The sequence below is a fragment of the Carettochelys insculpta genome, chromosome 15, assembly GCF_033958435.1.
Source record: "Carettochelys insculpta isolate YL-2023 chromosome 15, ASM3395843v1, whole genome shotgun sequence".
In the NCBI taxonomy this organism is placed as follows: Eukaryota; Metazoa; Chordata; order Testudines; family Carettochelyidae; genus Carettochelys; species Carettochelys insculpta.
Window position 1 is genome coordinate 9,772,656 of NC_134151.1, and position 20,207 is coordinate 9,792,862.

Genomic DNA, 20,207 nt, shown 5'->3' on the forward strand with positions numbered 1-20,207 from the left:
CATCGAAATAGGCGCTGCGAGGGTACGTCTACACACCAAAGTAGCACACATCGAAATAAGGGTGCCAGGCACAGCTGCAGACAGGGTCACAGGGCGGACTCAACAGCAAGCCGCTCCCTTAAAGGGCCCCTCCCAGACACAGTTGCACTAAACAACACAAGATCCACAGAGCCGACAACTGGTTGCAGACCCTGTGCCTGCAGCATGGATCCCCAGCTGCCGCAGCAGCAGCCAGAAGCCCTGGGCTAAGGGCTGCTGCCCACGGTGACCATAGAGCCCCGCAGGGGCTGGAGAGAGAGCATCTCTCAACCCCCCAGCTGATGGCTGCCATGGAGGACCCGGCAATTTCGACGTTGCGGGACGCGGATCAACTACACGGTCCCTACTTCGACGGTAGGGCACTATTCCGATCCCCTCATGAGGTTAGCGACTTCGACGTCTCGCCGCCTAACGCCGAAGTTAACTTCGAAATAGCGCCCGACGCGTGTAGCCACGACGGGCGCTATTTCGAAGTTAGTGCCGCTACTTCGAAGTAGCGTGCACGTGTAGACACAGCTCCAGTGGAACTATTAGAAAATAAACCACCTAATCTCACAGAAGATATATAATTTAGAATGAAGGCTTTACAATCTACTTCCAACCTGTGTCACTGTACCTAGGTATTCTATTACTATTATCTATAAAACATAATTATTTCTGAGGTGCCCAAAATGTTACAGTAGAGAATAAACAAAACAAAATAGAGGTATCCTACAGCACCAAGTAGTCACTCTATGTTCTCCTGCCATTTTGCGGCATAACATAAAAGAGCTAAGGTAGAAGCTTAGCTTAATTTTGAATTTCAAGAAAGCTGTGGATTTAGGCCAGACTTCTAGCAATTTTCTATAGGTCTCCTAATAATTTCTTTTTCCTTCCACAGATTGTCAAATGCAAAACATAATCGGAATCATACTAGAACCTCTCAAACTGTTATGATTTCTGCTGAAGGGGTATCTCATAAAGTGCCCTCAACTTTAAAGAAGTAATTGAAAACAAACAACTAATTTCAAATTACTGAAATAAAATAACTGGAGAGAGGTGTTGTGGAAATAAACTACAAAATGTTGTCCAAAAAATTCTTTCTGGAATTTTCATGAAGTGAGAGCCTAAAACTGTAAGTCTGAGAATATATAGAGCTCAATAATGGATACTCACTGGCTAACTGAGAAAGTGTCTAGAGAACATGAGACAGAGTGAGCAGAAGTAGTATGGACTCCCTGGAAATTCACTGCTGTGCAGATAACAGGACTACACTTAGGTCTGTAGAGGGTAATTAAGAAAAGTAAGTCACAAGGTGAGAGGGCAAATAATGTCATTAATAAAAGATTGGCTAAGACAAGAAAGAAATAAGTTAACAGCGCTTTGTACCACAGAAGTGTACTAAGATATAGGTTCAAAATATATGTATTAGTTGGAATGGAGCATGAACACAGAAAGCTGGCAAAGTTATTAAATTGGTCAGGACTCAGAAACTGGCAAAGTCCAGCCTACAAACTAGGGATGCAACTCTCAGATCACGTACATATAATTGCGCCTCTTTTATGAGAACCAGCACTACTGTAAGAATAGTGAAGCTGTAGTAGCAGATTTAAGCCATACTGATGGAATACTCACTTGAACCCATGTGAATGAAATAAGAATCCTATTTATTCAAAAATGAAAGATGTTGCATGTTGAAAAGATTTATCTTCACAACCCTCATATTAAGTTTGGAATTAACTGCAATTGTAAAACGTATAACAAATAAAAATTATTAAATTATTGGAGATACACATCTCCTAGAACTCGAAGGGACCTTGGGAGGTCATCTAGTCCAGTCCCCTGCCCTCTTGGCAGGACCCAGCACCATCCCTGACATCTATTTGCCCCAATCCCTAAATGGCCTCCTTGAGGATTGAGCTCATAATCCTGGGTTTAGGAGGCCAATGCTCAAACCACTGAGTTACCCCTTATTTCATTTTGTATTATTACACATATAAGTATACTGATTGTAATTAACTTAGGGAACTCATTGCCAAGGGAAATTACTGACACTAAGATGTGCAATTTTTTAAGACATTTAATGGATAACATGGAAAACCACAATTATTTTAGGTAGGATAAAACCCCCATGTATTTATGTGTATTCATGCTTCAGAGGTCATGCCAAACACACACTGACTGGGTTAGGAAGAAGTCTGTGTGGACAGAATAATCCCAAATTGCTCTCAACGGGCTTTGTTGCACCTTTGTCTGCTGTTGTCATTGCCAGGGAGAGGAAGTCTAGATTAGATGAACCATGGAATAAAATCCTATGATCCCTTTGCTTCTAAATTTCTTGTGGCAGGGTTCCAAGTTTGTATCTCCTCCCTCACAGTTCTGGGATATAGTACAATTTGACTGAACTTTGAAATCTGTATTGCTTCTCCTGTGAGCACAGTGGTTCCTGGACAGGCATTTATTTTATAAGGTTTCATATTTAGATAAGAAATAATCTTAGATTTAGATAAGAAATAATCTCATAACAGCTGTCAATGCAGAACACTGTGCACTAAATAAATCAAAACTGAAAACTAGCTGTGATACATTAGCTACTTTAAAAGTTAAATAAAAACTTTTAGTTAAAAAACAAGTATCACTATCTTAACAAAAAAAAAGAGTGCATATAAATTAGATGACTTCTTAAAAAACACAGTTATGTCTCCAAAACCTTTACTCCCTTACCACAAAACCCCATGTCTAAGTCTTGGTTATCCCTTGTCTTTTATTTCTTTGCAGGCTTCCCATAACTCTACCTCTCTTGAAATTCCTTGTCCCTGTTTTCAAGGTCAGTCTAGCTTCTTCTACCTCTCTGCTCATCTGTTCCCTTCATGCAATTCACTCAGTCCTCTTTCCAAGCTACCTTGTATGCCTGCAATTCTCTCTTTGCCCAAGTTCTTCATGCCCCTACACTCTCCTCTTTCAATCCCCTCTGTGAAGGAGAATTTTAAACACTGGACTTCTGATCTCTAATCATATTATGATTTACTTATATAAAAAAAAAGAAGCAAGACAACTTCTTGCTGCTCTTTCATCTCAATTCCTTTCTCCTTTTTCCTCTTTTTTCTACCTTTCTTCTTTGAACTAGAAACTCACTAGAACAGGGGAACTGTAAAGCAGTAACTGTCTGAGGAATTATATAATAAGTTTTTACAGTTCTCAGGAGTTTTAGCTGCCAGCAGCTGACTGAATTCCCCTCCTTTCATACAAACCTAATTACTGTAAAGAGTCATAAATTTGCTATAATTTATCCAAATTTAAGGGTATATGAAGTGGCTAACAGGCTAAGGAAAAATGCTGAACCCATTTCTTACCTAGTTCCACTCAAGTCATAGCTATAGATTTTACTGAATTCCACTGTAGGTCATTATCTTGATTCACCAGTTTGAAGTAGATGCTATTTCTCATACAATGGGGTTTGCCAGTTTCAAAATAAGCTTTCCGATATCTTGAATTAGCAGTTGCATCATGTGGGTTATTTTGAAATAAGGGCTGTTATTTTGAAATAACGTCAGTGTTTAGATAAACTCTAAGAACATGAGATTCTGGGTCCTTAACACAAAGATTAGAGCAACCTCACAAATCCCCACTATATGGCCTTATCACTACAAAAGACAGAGAGCACAAGGGTACATAGACAATCATTAGAAAGGTCAGGTTCTGCCACTCTTACTCATGTTGATCACTCCTTTACTTCACAAGCAATACCAACAGGACTAATCACAGTGCAAGGAAAATGCCAGCTGCATTAGAGTGATCAAATCTGATCCTCAGATTTCTTACTTGAAAAAAGTTGTGTAAAGTGAGAACATTTACGATAAAGTTCCTCTTTATTAAAAGGTAGACACTATTGTTTTCATAATCGCCTGCCAAAGAATTTCCCCAAAGACCCATCCCACTGAGCTGGATATTGCTGTTTTCCTTGTTGCAAAATGTCCTTTCCTATTTTGGCCAAATCTCTTGAAGCTCTGCCCAAGTAAAGCCTTAAGAGTGAGAACTTTATGGGCACACTTTATTTAAACACAGGCCAGGGGACCTTTTCTAGGTTTTCAGCATTAACATGTTAAGGCAGAGCCCACTCACATTGCTCATGCGAACAGGCCTCCTGAACTTAAGATTTGGACTGTAAGGCTTGAAATGGGGTTCTTCTCCTTCGAAAAAGACAAGGAAGTGTAGGGTCCATTCCAGCAGTTACACCTATGCAAAACTGCCACAAACGTCAGTGAGAGTTTTTCCCTAATAAAGATAGAGTAAGATTACAGGTCTTGACTCTTAGCTTAAGCACATAAAAGGATTGTTCCATTGCATTCGTAAGAAGCCAGATCACGTTCTCAGCTGCCTACTGTTAAAAAAAAGGAAAGGACAGATTGCAAAGTTCTGGTCTGTGATGATATGATTTTTGGTTCAACTATCTACCTATTTACATGTTCTCGATACTATATATTATTGAAATGCCTCCAATGTATTTAAAAATGGGGAATAAGCAATGCTATCATTTTCTCTTCCTTTCCAGGCCAGAGGAGAAATGTAGCATAATTAGTTCATGTGTTTTGTTTGTCTGTGTGGGTGTTGGGGGGGGGTGAAGAATTTATAGCTGGAAGAAATTAGTTTAATAAAAGGAATAAGCTCTGCATTTAGTTCTGAGCGCAGGGAGGTCAGATCATTAGCGTATCTAGCTAGATGGAGCCCTATAACAAAAAGCCAGCTTCAAGTGTTCTGTCTCCTGCAATCATGAGCCTTTCCTTCCCCTGCACTGGTCAAAAGTTTCACCATTTTGGTGGAATGCAGCTATGGAAAGCTGTGAAGAGACAGGCAACGTGTTAGAGATCTTAAAACCAAACCAATGCAGGACTGAATATCAGGAAAGAGGCCTTAATCTGGACTCTTTCTCCAGCAAGGAACCAGTAGCATATGGGGAAAAGGGATCTGTGGCCTCTTCCACTGGGAAACAGTTGAGCTATTGTATTTATGAAGCTTTTTCTGTTATTTCACTCTTGGCTATACCTACACTTAAAACCAAAGGTGTTATTCCCAGCCTGGAATAATTCTCATCTGAGCTAAAAATTGAGAAATACTAGAATGCCATGGCATTAGGGAAGAAGGTGAGCAATGTCATAGTACATACCTGCAGGATCCACAACTATTCTAGTAACATTGGCTCAATGAGAGCTAGAATAAATATGTCTACATGAAACTGGGGTGTGATTTCAAGCTATAGGGGTAGATTAACACAACACATTATGTTGTTATCTCTTCCTAAGACATCAGCATTGTCCCTCAACTGTGCATTCTCTAGAATCTTGAAGATCCACTTCCAAATGAAGAAGAAATTAGTATGGTATAGTATACTCTAACTGTAAATTGTTTTATTTATACATATGCACTGGTCCTGAAACAGAGATACTCAGAAAGCCTACAGGCAACCTCTCACAGAAATCTCAATTCAGACTAACGTCCTGTTCCCAGAAAGTTCTGCATGAACTGCTCTAATCAGGGAGATGATGGTTAGGCTTGCACAGGCCACAAAGGTCTAGGAAAAAAATAAATATAGCTTATGTCTGATATGATAAAACAAGGAGCTGGTAGCAAAATGCATCGAGAAGGGTGTAATAAAGAGAATAGATTAATGCAAAAATGTTTATAATATTTATTTTTAACTAAACTCCCAGTGAATTTGGAATCATGTTTATAGACAGCTGCATTTATTCTAACTTCAAATGTAGCACCAAGATAATTTTAAAAATTCCTCCAAGTTATGCATTTTATTTACTTCTGAACAGAGCTAGAAAGCACGCTATTTGAATATGCCGTATAATTATATCAAAACAGATGTTTTCAGGCAAGCTAAAGATTGAAAATGGACATAGAACAGAGTGTAATATGAGACAGTACTGTGTGAAATATTCAGAAATAGTATGATGAAACTAAGCATTTTATATATTAGTTTGGCTTAGTTTTATTTCTACTTTACATATTTATATATACAATTAGTTCTAAGCCTAATAATGAATTTTTTGTGTATGCAGTGTGAAATATATACATCACACTCATGTTTACACACACTGTTTATTATTAAGCTAAGACCTAGTTGCATAAACGAATGACTAAAAACTACAACATTCCAAACAATCCAACTAGTGTTAAGTTAACATATCTACATCTTTGTAAGCATGAAGACTGCAGATAGGGGAAAGCACAATTCAACATAGGCAAACATGGTCCCAGAAATATTACAGGAAACCCTGGGTAAAGGCTTACAGATTTCTGTGGAAAGAGAAGGTGTAAAGAAATAAATGCAACATACTTTATTGCGATGTTTGCTTGGGTTTAATACATATAGGGCTTCTCTACACTAATACCCTCCTTCGAAGGAAGGATGGTAAGTAGGGTGTTGGGAGTTTACTAATGAAGTGCTGCGCTGCATATGCAGCGCTTCATTAAGCAAATTTCTCCCCCCCTCCCCCGCGGCAACTTCGAAGTTTTAAACTTCGAAGTACCGGCACGCTTCTAGCTGTGGCTCACCCTCCGCTACTTCCAAGTGCCGGGGCAACTTCAAAGTCTCTTTACTCCTCATTTGAGTAATTCCTTACTCAAATGAGGAGTAAAGGAACTTCGAAGTTGCCCCGGCACTTCGAAGTACTGGTGGGTGAGCCGTGGCTGGACACATGCCGGTACTTCAAGGTTTAAAACTGAGAAGTTGCTGTGGGGGAGGGTGGGATTTGCTTAATGAAGTGCAGCGTATGCCACGCAGCACTTCATTAGTAAACTCCCAACACCCTACTTACCATCCTTCCTTCGAAGGAGGGAGGCAGTATAAGCACAGCCATACACACATAAGCCGTGTCTACACGTGCACGCTACTTCGAAGTAACGGCACTAACTTCGAAATAGCGCCCGTCACGGCTACACGCGCCGGGCGCTATTTCGATGTTAACATCGACGTTAGGCAGTGAGACGTCGAAGCCGCTAACCCCATGAGGGGATGGGAATAACACCCTACTTCGAAGTTGAACGTCGAAGTAGGGCACGTGTAGACGATCCACGTCCCGCAACATCGAAATAGCGGGGTCCGCCATGGTGGCCATCAGCTGAGGGGTTGAGACACGCTCTCTCTCCAGCCCCTGCGGGGCTCTATGGTCACGGTGGGCAGCAGCCCTTAGCCCAGGGCTTCTGGCTGCTGCTGCTGCAGCTGGGGATCCATGCTGCATGCACAGGGTCTGCAACCAGTTGTCGGCTCTGTGGATCTTGTGTTGTTTAGTGCAACTGTGTCTGGGAGGGGCCCTTTAAGGGAGCGGCTTGCTGTTGAGTCTGCCCTGTGACCCTGTCTGCAGCTGTGCCTGGCACCCTTATTTCGATTTGTGCTTCTTTGGCGCGTAGACGTTCCCTCGCAGCGCCTATTTCGATGTTGAACGTCGATGTTGCCAGCCCTGGAGGACGTGTAGACGTTATTCATCGAAATAAGCTACTTCGATGTAGGCTTCATGTGTAGACGTAGCTATAGAGAGACAACTGTTTTACTTACACTCCTTTGTTGAGTTTAAGTAAAACAATATGAACATCAAAACATCAAAACCTACCTGAGTTTGTTTTTATCATTCAGCCACTTGCAACATATTCATATCTAGACTAGCTTAACTTTATCAGATACGCATTTCTGTTGTGCAAAAATATACAAGGGCATTGCTCAAATTATATTGAGCAGAAGTATTGTTGCTTGCTTGCTTGCTTACTTTGTTGACCTAGTCTATCATCTGAGAGTACTGAGCAAAATCTACACCACTAGTTCTCTCTCTCTCTCACACACCCACCCACCCACACACCTGCACGTGCACACCCAGAGTCCTGTAACAGTGGTTTTATCTACAACAATGCTCCTCCTTTCAAATAAATGTAAAATTATGGGCTCACCTTAAAATGTGAAATTTGAGAAAATATTTTGCAAATGTATTAGTTTCACTAATAATGCTTCATTATAGTGCACAATACATTTGTTACATCTTGTAAAATTATCATCTAGTTAATTAAATGGCATCTTATTATCACTGTCCTCTGGTATTAAATCTAAGACCAAAAGGGGGTGAAGCTGAGCAGAAGTGATAATTGGTGAGGCGCTACTGTAATTCTTTTTGTTATGAGTTACTAATAACTTACAATTTCTTTGTAAAGCACATGGTTCAGAGGTCAAACGCTCAATTTAGAACTATTTGTTACACAGCTGATTGAGAAAAAAAATCACAACTACTAAAATCTAAAGCACAGGACCAATCATGGAAAACCATTAAATATTTGATGAAATTATACCTAGAAACTTATGTCCTCTAGGACACTAGGGCTACGGCTACACTGCAGCCCTATTTCAAAATAAGATTCAAAACAGCTATATCGTATGTGAAATAACACAACCACATAACATGCATTTTGAAATAGAACCCAGCTATTATGGCTTATTTTGAACTAACTCTATTCTCTGTCTTAATAGCATCTATTTCAAAACAGCAATTTTGAAATTGGCATTATTCTTTGATTTGGCCATGACTACACTACTTCTCCCTTTCAGAAGGGGCATGTAAATGACAGGGATCGGAACTGTTTAATGAAGCATGGATATGAATTTTCAGTGCCTCATTAGCATAATGGCAGCCAGTCGTTCCTCGAAAGTGCTGCTTTCGAAACACAAGCTGGCCATGTAGATGCGGGTGCTCTGAAATAAACTCCAGACTTCAAAATCCCCTGATTCCCAATTTGTTTCAATACCTAACAGCTTAACACACACACACCACTTCATTTTCCATCTCTAACAAGGTGTTGCATAAGCCACTTGCTTGATCAAACTTACAGATGATCAGTGTTAAGTCTAAGTCACGCGTGCTGGTCAGCTCCCTCATTACCAAACTGTTTCCTCTCTGAAATGCCCTCAGGTTTCGAGATCAAATAAAACATGGATCCACATAAGCAGCAGTGCTTTGATACTGTACTTGATGACCTTTTAAATTTGTCATGTAAGAAGAGCTTCACAAGACATTCTGAGGTACAAAGTATTTCCATGCCCATAAACATCAACCCGTCTTACACTATCTTTTAAAAAAATGGGGGCCTCCATTTTGTGAATATGTACAAATGACTCTGAGCCAGATTTTCTCTTTGGGATGGCTTCGAGCCTCTGACAGAACTAACCAGATCTATGTCTAGTGCACCTCTTTGCACTGGTCTCCAGCAACATCCCTGTTTCTCTCAGGAGAGGAGAGTGAAGCTGTACTTCCAAATGGAAAGATGTGGACACAGCCCTGCATGCTCTCTGCTTTGGCATACACAGTTGCCCAGCAGGTCAGTTGGACACTGAGTTTGTTTGGGTTTGCTTTACAGTCTTCTCGCTGCTCAAATCAATACTACTCTTTAAGTCTTAAATTAAAGATACAGCTTTCTTCTATTTCTTGGATGTAAAGGGTATATTAGCTTACTTCTAGTCCAGCTCACTTAAAATGAGTTTATGATGAGAAAGTGCGTATGCAAAAATTGTACATTTTTATTTACCGATAGACTCTCTTCCTATATTTCCATTTACAAATCTCATGCCTCATTTGGATAATCTCTTCCGATCACCTTTCAAGAAGAGACTTTTCCAAAAACAAAAACAGCCATGTAGATGGGGTTCCTTCAGGAAAAACAAGAACAAAAATAAAAAACTTTTTGAAAGAATCCTTCATATTTTGTTTCAGAAAGAAGGGTTCTTTCAAACTGGTTTTTTTCTGAAGGAACCTCATCTACATGGCTGTTTTTGTTTTAGGAAAAGTCTCTTCCAGAAACACAACCACGTGAGATTATGTACATGAAGTGCGAGATTTGTAAATCAGCGGTTCATTTGAGTTTTCAGTGTCCCTCATTTGGATTCCTCCTCCAAGAGAGGAATGTAGTATAGACATAGCCTGGATGAAAAATTTTCAGGAACATAACCCATCAACACCACACATGCCCAAACCTGTGGGATACAGAAATGCATCAGCATCTATTGACCTATATTTTTTTCTTCTCCCTTTACCTTCTTATTTTTTAAATTGTTTAAAAGTTGCATTCTTTTCCTTTTCTTTCGTGGGAGCAAAAAGCTTACATTACTTATTGTAACATCTTTTTCAAAGCCTAGCAAAATGCAAAACAAATTGGTAAAAAAATCATATTTTTTTTTGTATTCTGAATGCTTGTTACACAAGAGCCTAAGAGGGGAATTCTTAAAAACATGCTGTGCCTTTTCAGAATTCTTATAAATTTCATCTTATTAAATAGCACGGTTAAGCATATAATGCCACTAGCATGTATAAATCTATATAGAAATCCACTCACATAATGTAACCTAAGTTGGTGCTGACCTTGTTTTTTGTTGCTGTCTCAATCAAAAATAGAATAAACACCATAATTTGGCACTTTCCCAAGATACCATGGAATCAGAGACTTCAGTTTATCATCAAAACCAAAAGATAAAATTGCATGGATAGAAGATGAATTTAAAATTAATCCCACATAAGCCTGAAATATTTTCTTGCACTCCTGAAATTGATATAGGTTTATTTTCCCTGACTTTTGCTCTTCCATATTCTTGAATGTATAAAATAAAATGAGGGTCACTACAATTTAGGTACAATTATTTTCTGTCATTTTTTTTTGTCTGATGCTTTATCTTAATAAGATAATTTGAGTCCTGAGAGGTCTTCTCCACCCAGCACATTGATTTCATTTATCTTCTGACGTATAAATGTAAAACTTGGAAAAAGAAATGTAACTTCAAAACAATTGAAACACTGGATATTTTTAGTTATGCTACACAAGACGCCTTCAATACATTTAAAATAGTAATGAAAAATTGCCATTTTCTGTTATGTGCTTCTGTTCTGAGTGATAGAGTCAGTGGCCTGCAATTAAGGTGCTGATACAGAAAAGTGTCAGTCAAAACCAAATGTGGGCAACCTCTCGATGACTGCTGACATAGATGCATCACTGGAAGGAGGGAAAAAAACCCATCAGTTAAACAGGAAGCATCTTGCAGCTATCTTTCACAGCAGGTTATTTTCCCTAAAATGTGACACTCTACTCTGATTTAAATTCAAACTACTCAGAAAACTTAACTCCTAGATAGACCTTCCCTGCTGTAGGATGAAAATTTCTGAGGCAGGGCATGGTATTCTGCTAAAGACCCCCTATTCAAAACCTAAAGCTTGGAGAAGGCCTATAATCCTATAATACAGAAACCCAGTTAGCATGAGTACAAGGCTACCCGCATTTGCCCACCCCCATCTCACTCACAAGACCCAGAGAAGGTCACCCGAGCTTAGACAGGGCCTTGGAGTCTGGAGGGAGGGACAGTTGCCCCAGCGAGCACATTCCAAGAAGAGGCCCTATGTACAAGAGCGGAGATATGGCTCTCTCTCATTCGCTATCTCAGACTCATACTTAAAAGCAAATGTGCTAGTGCTCTATGCTGTTACTGTCTTTTGCTTTAATCTTCTAGATAATGCACCCCTGGATATGCCCATGTGAAGGCACCATCATTACTCCTGTAGGCACATCATCAATCCAATTAGACACGTAGTTGTCATTAAATGTCTGCTTTGTTTAAGTACCTTGTGAAGGAAAATCACCTGTCTTCAAGAAGGTGTTCTGTAAGCTATGGGTAGGGACACTATGTAATCTTTTTAGATTATTGTCTTATTGTGCTCATTTCATCTTGCTGCTGTAACCTATCTGGGCTTGGATAACACCCATGCCATTGTTCCCTCTGCCCATCAGCATCCTATAAAATCAATTGTAACCTATTGTCTGATGGTGTTCACTGAGCCTAACAAACAAAGTGACACTCCACCAGTGCTGTGTGTAATAAACCCTCCTGCTTCCTTCATACATGGTGTCCAGAGTTTGTTCCAACACATACATGTGCTCCTTTCAGCATTTTCACTGGTGCACTCTTGGTCTGCATCTTGGGCCTTCATGCTTTCACCTGCTTACATTTCTCATTAGTGGGGGCCTGTGTTTTTCTTGCTATGTTATTGACACTCAGGTCTGCTTAACTGTCTCCTTCAATCATATTAATGCAAGTGTTATCTGGTTGTCTTAATGATATCAACATTAGTAATGTTAGGAATCCCAGTAAGGGGAAGGGGGGATTTCTGACAGGTAGCAAATGCATGCTGTATTGCACTCCTAGTGCATACTTTTCACAGGATTATTCTAATTGCCATCCCTAAACATGGCATTGACTTTGTCTGACAGTACCAGCTGATCGTTCTTTCAATAACTAACTCCCTTCTTGATAGATTGACAAAGTGCTTACAAAATGTTGCTTGGCTCAAAATACCACTTAGCAGGAAAGACCTTGACAGGTTAGTTAACTTTTTTTTTCCCACTGTCCATTTTACTTACTTTAGTTTTGTTGAAGCACTTAATTCACTGGATTTCATTTTGTCTTGAAACATTCAATCTTGACTCAATCCATGCTCTCCAATGTACTGCTCCCTATATCTAATCTCTTTATTTAAAACACTCCATACCAAAATTAGTAATTGTGGGTGAAAGCACAGGCTTTAAATACCATGGAGTTGGCCACTCTACAAGAACCTCGATACACCACCATTTATGTTGCTTCAGGGATGCATATAGGTCATCAAATGGCTTTAACAAGCTATCTGAAGATGTCTTCCCCAGTGTAGCAAAACGTTCAAGGGGCATAGAGGAAAAGTAGAAAATTCAAACCACTCCTTCCTCACAGTCCTGGATGTGAAAGAGCTGATCAGTGCACTGTTCTACATCAGCAATTCCTGGATGTCAAAGACAGGATAAATAAGGTGCTACAGCACAAGTGCAATTCATGGCAAATCAGCATTCTAGTTTAGCCTTATATCTGGTGGTGACTCCTGATCACAGCCTCACGATGTCATCTGTCTTCTTTAAAAGAAGACACAGGAAAAACTACCTTTGCAGGGGAAGGTAAATAAACGTACATTTTGGAGACATTCATCAATTTCTAATATTTATATACCAAAGAATACATTTATTCATTAACACCCACCCTCAATTGTAAACATTTTTACAGGGATTACCATTAGAAATAACCATTTACCAGCAGTAACTAGCCAGGATTAATGTGAGCTACTTCTACTGACAATCAGTGATAAGGTTGCTGTCAGTAAGTCCTGACTTTTTAAATACACCCTCTGTCAATTAGACAAAACTAGCAGAGCACCAAGAAAGCTTTTGAACTCTACGATAAGTTTGAGTATATACCTCCAGAACCTGTGGGTCTCCAAAACTGAAATTCCTTAAATATGTCTGTTGTATATATTTTGGATGAATATCTGTAATGATTCAGGTAACCTGAAGCTCGGAATCCAGTTGACTATGGTTACAGGAGACATGCATGGTTTTGTCCTTACATATTAACATTCTAGTTGGATGCTTCAATTACAAAGGATCATACCAATTACATTTCAAGATGTAATACTAAATTCTAGGTCAATGATTTGAGAAAATTGTCAGGACTATGAAAATACAATGTTACTCTTCCAGATGGATTTTCAGTTTCTGCCCAACAAATAAATTTAAATGGATTTACATTAAATTATTTCAAATTCATCAATATGAATTTAAATGTATAAATAGTTCTTTGTTCACACAATTCAAATTTAAAATAACATTTGGTTACATCAACTTTAAAAGCGAAAACATAATACTTCTAAGCCTTGTCTATGGATTTGAATTAACACAAGTGCTGAAAATAATATTAGCATGATTTATAGCAATTAAGCTCCCTCTGTACTACTTGGAAATGTAGTGGGAAGTACCAACATTGATTTAATACTAAAATAAAATTGACAGTTTATTATTTTGAAGTGGGATGATAGAACTTGTGATTAGCATCTTAGTATCAAAAATGTCACCTTTTTAGAGTTGTAATAGTGTACTGCAATAAACTAGCTGAACCATGTCAAGAGAAAGGGCATTCAGTGCTTTCAATAAAGTCAATGACATCTATGCATCATGAGTTCAACTAATGTGGTTAGGGGCAAAGTATAAAATTCCCTACCAAGAAATATTTCGTTTTATGCTTATGACTCCTACAAATCTGAAATTGTACTAGAGAGTGCACTTCTCTTGAAGTATAGATTGTTACTTCTTCAAGAGAAACATAACTAACAGGTTATTGATTTGGTTCTGAAGGACACAGTGTTTACTATGTAGGAAACCACTGCTGGGCACAACTGAAAGAAATTAACAATGGCTTTCTAAGTGTCCATGCAGTGGTGCTGAACCCTAATGGGCAACTGTCAATCTATATGATAATACATTCTCAAACTTCATAAAATCTGTGATGTGAAAAAGGAACTGATTTTGCACTAAACAGGATTTGTTAGAGAAGACTATGAAGTTTACTGAAGTTAATAGCTCTGCTTATATAAAAGTCATTCAACATTTATGTGACTATTTTGCCACCAACCACACAAACATTTATCATAAAAGCCCTACAAAATAAAATGCTAATACTGTATATTCAGAAGTCAATCTGATGCACTTTGTCTTGCTTTTCATTTTATTGCATGCTTCCTCTTCCGGTAACCATAATCCTTTAAAGAGCTATTTTTTTAAAAAATGCATTATATAAATATAGAACTCTCAAGGTGAGAAATGTTCACAAGCATTCCATCACACCCAATATTAAAATTGCCAATGACCTCAGCATGGGTACTCTCTGAACTATAATAGTCCTAGAAAGAGAACTTCCTTAGTTCATAAAACAATTATTGGGACTTATCCAAATTCTCTTGAAGTCAGTGGGAGTTTTTCCATCATCTTCAATGGATTCTGGGTCAGGCCATTAAGCGAATGAATTTTATGCCTGACAGCACAAAGCAAATAAGTGTACCAAATAGTAGAGGGAGTCAGTGTGTTTTTATATACATGTATTTAACACTACAGTTGTTTGCTGTGCCATTACTACCCAACAAACCTCCCTGTTCAGTGATGCAATGCATGCCACAGTTCATGGAAATACAAAGATTATGGGATAACTTCTTCCATCAGATACATGTCTACTGTTTCTGCTGAAATCATTGAGAGCGACATGTATCTTTTTGGGTTGGTCTTGCTTGGAACCAGGTGTTCGACTAGATGACCTCAAAAGGTCTCTTCAGCCCTAATCTATGATTCTATATGTGGCAGAGGGGGCACTAAATTTGTCTGAGTCTAACAAGCTTAAAATAAAACAAAAACCTTTTCGGATAAAAACCAGAAGGTCCTGAAGGTACAATGATACCATAATTTAAACCCCCCTGATAACAGGGCAGGGAGTCAATGGCAGTAGCTGACATCAAGCAGTTGTCTTCAGTGCTTCTACTGAAGCCCCAATGTGATACTAATCTTGTGGTTTCTTTATCTCCTTCAAATAGCTCACTTTAGAATTAAACTTGATTCATTTTGCACTTCTTTAAGTATGACTTTGGCTCATACACTCCTACCTTATCCACATCTGAGCGTGGAAAATTACTGAAGGCAGGCACTGCATTGCTATTTGCAGCAAGTTATCTTCACTAGCAAGGCTTTCTTTTTAAAGTTCACACACTATATAGCTGAGAAGTAAGTTTTAAGTTGTTTAATATAATTAACTAGTTCATAAATATTTCAAGTGGTAGTCACCTTAATGCAGTTTTTGTTCACAAGAAATCATTGCCTATATATGTTGTTCTACATTTAATTTCCCTTTTTAATTAAATAGCTAAGAATCTATGCAAAACACAAATATATAGCTCTTCAAATTACTCTGATACATACATTTAGCATTATAAAACTTTTCATGTACTTACCATTAAATAATTAGAAACCTTAACTTGAGATAAAGCTTTCAAAGGTTCATGAGAACACCTGAACAAGAGCCCTAGTGACAATGAATTAATGTGGTTTTAATATGCAGAAAACTATAAATTTTATTTCATGCTGTGGGTAAAATTATATACGTTTTTTTTCTGAAATATACCATATATAAGATATTTTATTAATATAGATATATGTTAAAACAGATTTCAGAAATAGGCCTACCGTTTTCCTCATCTGACTTATTTTCATTGTCGGAATCAGTGAGCGTAAGTGCTGAGTTTTCACGACTTGACAGACCTGAGCTGCGCCTGGATTTTATCCCTCTCCCCCACAGCCTTATAGCATGTTCTGGAGACATTCCTCCCTCTGTATCTGAGTCAGCATCAGAGCCGGCGCTCAAGGAATAGCCTTGATGAAGTATTCCTATGTCTGAGCAGTAGCCACTTCGGTGGGGAGAGGGCTCACAGATCCCTAGTTCTGCAAGGGTGAAGTTAGTTCCTAGGAGGACAGAAAAAAAAAACAGTTAAACACTTAAAATTAACAGACCATTTTATTATTTGAGCTATGCGGGAACACTGAAAGAACTGGGCTTGTTTAGTTTAGAAAACAGAAGACTTAGAGGGAACATAGCAGTTTTCAAGTACCTCAAAGAGGGTTACAAGGAAAAGGGAGAAAAATTGTTCTCCTTGGCGTCTGAAGATAGGACAAGGAACAATGGGCTTACTGCAGCAAGGGAGGTTTAGGTTGGACATTAGGAAAAACTTACAAGTTGTCAGGGTGGTTAAACACTAGAGTAAATTCCTAGGGAGGTTGTGGGATCTCCATCACTGGAGATATTTAAGAGCAGATTAGATAGACACCTATGAGGGATGGTCCAGATGGTGCCTGATCCTGCCATGAGGGCAGGGCAGTGGACTTAACGACCTCTCAAGGTCTCTTCCATTTCTAGTGTAGTATGGTGTGTATCAGGCCTGCACAGTGAACCATAAACGGTGGACAGATTTGTAAGGGCATGGAAAAGTTCTTCAGAAGCATACCATGTGTATCAGAATTTTGAAATACACAAAAGCTAAAACCCCTCAAAATCTGAGGTGTTCCTTCCTCATTTTGGCCTCAAATCTGTAAACATTTAGGTAAAAGATTAATATTCTGCACATAAGCAGTACTATTGACGTCCCTTGCTTCACATTATTTGGAAGATACCTTTGCACCAAAACCATTGCTACATAATGCCATTTATCTCTTGTAATGTGGACAAAAAAAAAACCAAACAAAACAAAATACCAATTTCAGGTACAAACAGCTTTAAAATTCAATTTATTTTTAAACTGAAAATGTGAAAAGTTTAATGTAACTTAGTGCAAGTAATGAATGCAGAGTCACCCAGAATAGTGAAAAAAATGTACACAATATGAAAAACTATCATAATTTTGAACTGCTTTAGTACATGGTTAGGTTAGATATTTTGGGTCTGAAATAATTGAGACTCATCACCACTATTATGGATGTGTTTTTGTTTTTCTCATTCCCATTCATGGAAATTTTGCCCCAACAGAAATTTTGAGTTATGCTACTGGAGATCAGCATGATGTCTGAAGGAAAACTTGCTAGGATTCATGTCAAAACGTGGCAGCTCTGTGTGATTTAGTAAGCTGCTAGGTGACACACTCATATTTTCAATAGTACCATGTGCCACAGGACTCTTTGGTGTTTTTGCTGAAACTAATTTCTAACCAGCTATCTTTTCATACAATGAGGGATAAGGCACTTTAAAATAATAAATATATTCATTGGTCTCTCTGGCAATTTCAGTTCCCCAGACTAGAAATGAAGAACAAAAGACAGACTTCAGTCACTGGAAGTACAGCTGATGACTATTTAATTCACATTGTTCAAAGTGCAGCTCAGTCTGAAGCCTGTGCTTTCACAATGGTGCTTTTATAGCAGAAACAGTCTATTGTTTTTCTTTCTCCACATATGTATATCAAGATATCGAAACACAAAATATAAACAGGAAACTGTTGTACAAGATATTATTATTAAATATACTTCATAACCTCTTTTAACAAACAAAAAAGCAACAATTCCATTCACACAGATTAATTAAGACAGCTCTTAACAGATAAAATATCTAATTTACCGATGCACATACATCTTTTTCCAAACTCACCAGAACATTTAACTCAGTGATACTTAGATCTTGGTGGTTCCAGAGACCAGTTAGTGATCAACTTTACTCAAAAGAACCACAATAGTTTGAATTTATTGTTTCATTTACTGTAGAACTATTCATATTTAAACAGTATGACAGGGGAAATATTCAGCTCAACATATTTTTCTCACAGCAAGCAAATTGATAACTTAGTGTGAGTTGATAACTTAATTGGTTAACAGAGTAAAAGCATCCTCACTGGTTAATAAGAATTAATTCACACAGTGTTTTTAATATTGTGAGCTGCAAAAGGCACAAGAGACATTAAAGAGCCACTTGTGTCTCTTAAGCTTCAGTCTGAGTATCACTGATACAAATACATTTAAGTATTTTGAGATCTGGTTTGAATGAGAAAGGCTAGTGGAGTTATATTTTATTTAACCTGTATCCCCAAGCCCGCAGTTAAAGGAAGCATGCATGATTTCTGTTTCAGAAGGATTAAGCCCTGAACTGCTTTGCAGAGTTAGGGTAACAAAACAGCTTACACTATCCTAAGCATCCAAAATCCAGCTCCCACTGACGTAAACTTGCCCATTGCATAGACTTACCTCCATAAGAGGCATAGCAATTTAGTAGATGTAGGCTGCTCCTACACACTCACTCTCCCATCAGAGGTGGCACGGTAATGAGGCAATCTGAAGCAGGCTAATGGGGCGCTAACGTGCATATTCAGTGACTCATGAGCACAATGGCGACGACACAAATTTCAAAGTGCAGTCTTTGAATTGCAGATTGACAGTGTAGATGGGGCAGCTTTGAAATAAGCACCCCATTTCAACATTCCTTACTCCCACAAAACTAGATCGGAGTAAGGTAATGTCGAAGTGGGGTGCTTATTTCAAAAATGCCCCCATCTACACTGTCAATCTGCAATTCAAAGTCTGCCCTTTGAAATTCACATGGCTTCCATTATGTTAATGAGGCACTGAATATGCATATTAACACCTCATTAGCCGGCTTCAAATTGCCTTATTATCATGCCACCTCTGATAGGACAGAGTATGTGGAAGCAGCCATAGTGAGGTCAACATAGCATCAGCACAGAGATTTTATTGATTACATTGACTGTTGCTGTTTTTCAAAAGCCATCCCACAATACCCCACACAGTTAAATCAGTGCAAGCACTTCTGGTAAGGACACATACTGCCCACACAAGAAGCACAGTATAGACATGCAAAAGCAGTTTAATTACTGCAGAGGTTGTAAATGAGCCTCACTGAGGATGATTTAATTTCTGAGCTCCTGAATAGACTGTTCAGTCCCAGGATACCCTGCTTTAGTCCATACACCAAACATTAACAGTGTTCATCAATGCAGAGGAAAGATGTAATATGGCAACAGCATGTGTGTATGTGAGAGAAAGAGAGAGCCAGAGAGAGAGGGTACATATTTAAAGAAATAAATTAGTCAGCTGTGATGTTTAAAAATAAGATAAAAACATACAAACAAAAAAAAAGGGAGAAAGGAGCTTACTCGACATAATTAAAGGAAATTAGCTCAAATGTTTTCTGTTAAGGTCAACTCTTCTCTCATTTGCTGCCTGTTAAAATAATTACACTCACTGGCTATGTCTACACAAGAAGCCTCTGTCAACAGTCACTGTTGGAAGGGGTTTCCCAGCAAACTTCTGTCGACAGATTGCATCTATACATAAAAGCAGATCCAAAGACCACTCTGCTCTGTCAACAGAGTGGCCAGACTGCCTGGCCCTCTCTTGATACAACAGCTGACCGGAAGCTCTGGAAACAGGGCTTCCGGGTGAACAAAAGGGCCCCAAAGCATTTACATGGCTATTTTGTTGACAGAACACTGTTGAGACAAGCATTATACCGGAACAGGGAGAGGTATAACACCGCTGATGGATGTGCCGGGTTTTGCGGACACACTGTTGACAAACCGCATTTTGCATGTATATGCTCTGCAGTTTTTTCTGACTAAGCCCAGTTTTGCTGCGAAAAGCTTCTCATGTAGACATAGCCGCTGTGATGGGTATGTTGAGAATATGACACTTAAGGGGTGCATCTACACTAGGAACTACCTTCAATGCTAACTTCAAAGTTAGGGTCTACTTTAAAGTAACCTGTGGAG

General features: G+C 38.7%; 1 protein-coding gene across 1 annotated transcript in view; it reads right to left on the reverse strand.

Moving 5' to 3' along the window:
• Positions 1 to 20,207, reverse strand: part of TENM2 (teneurin transmembrane protein 2) — a 1,128,689-nt gene that overhangs the window by 783,966 nt on the left and 324,516 nt on the right. The window contains exon 4 of the mRNA XM_075010154.1: positions 16,129 to 16,404. Coding sequence (XP_074866255.1) covers positions 16,129 to 16,404 — 276 coding nt within the window. The remainder of the gene's footprint in view (positions 1 to 16,128; positions 16,405 to 20,207) is intronic.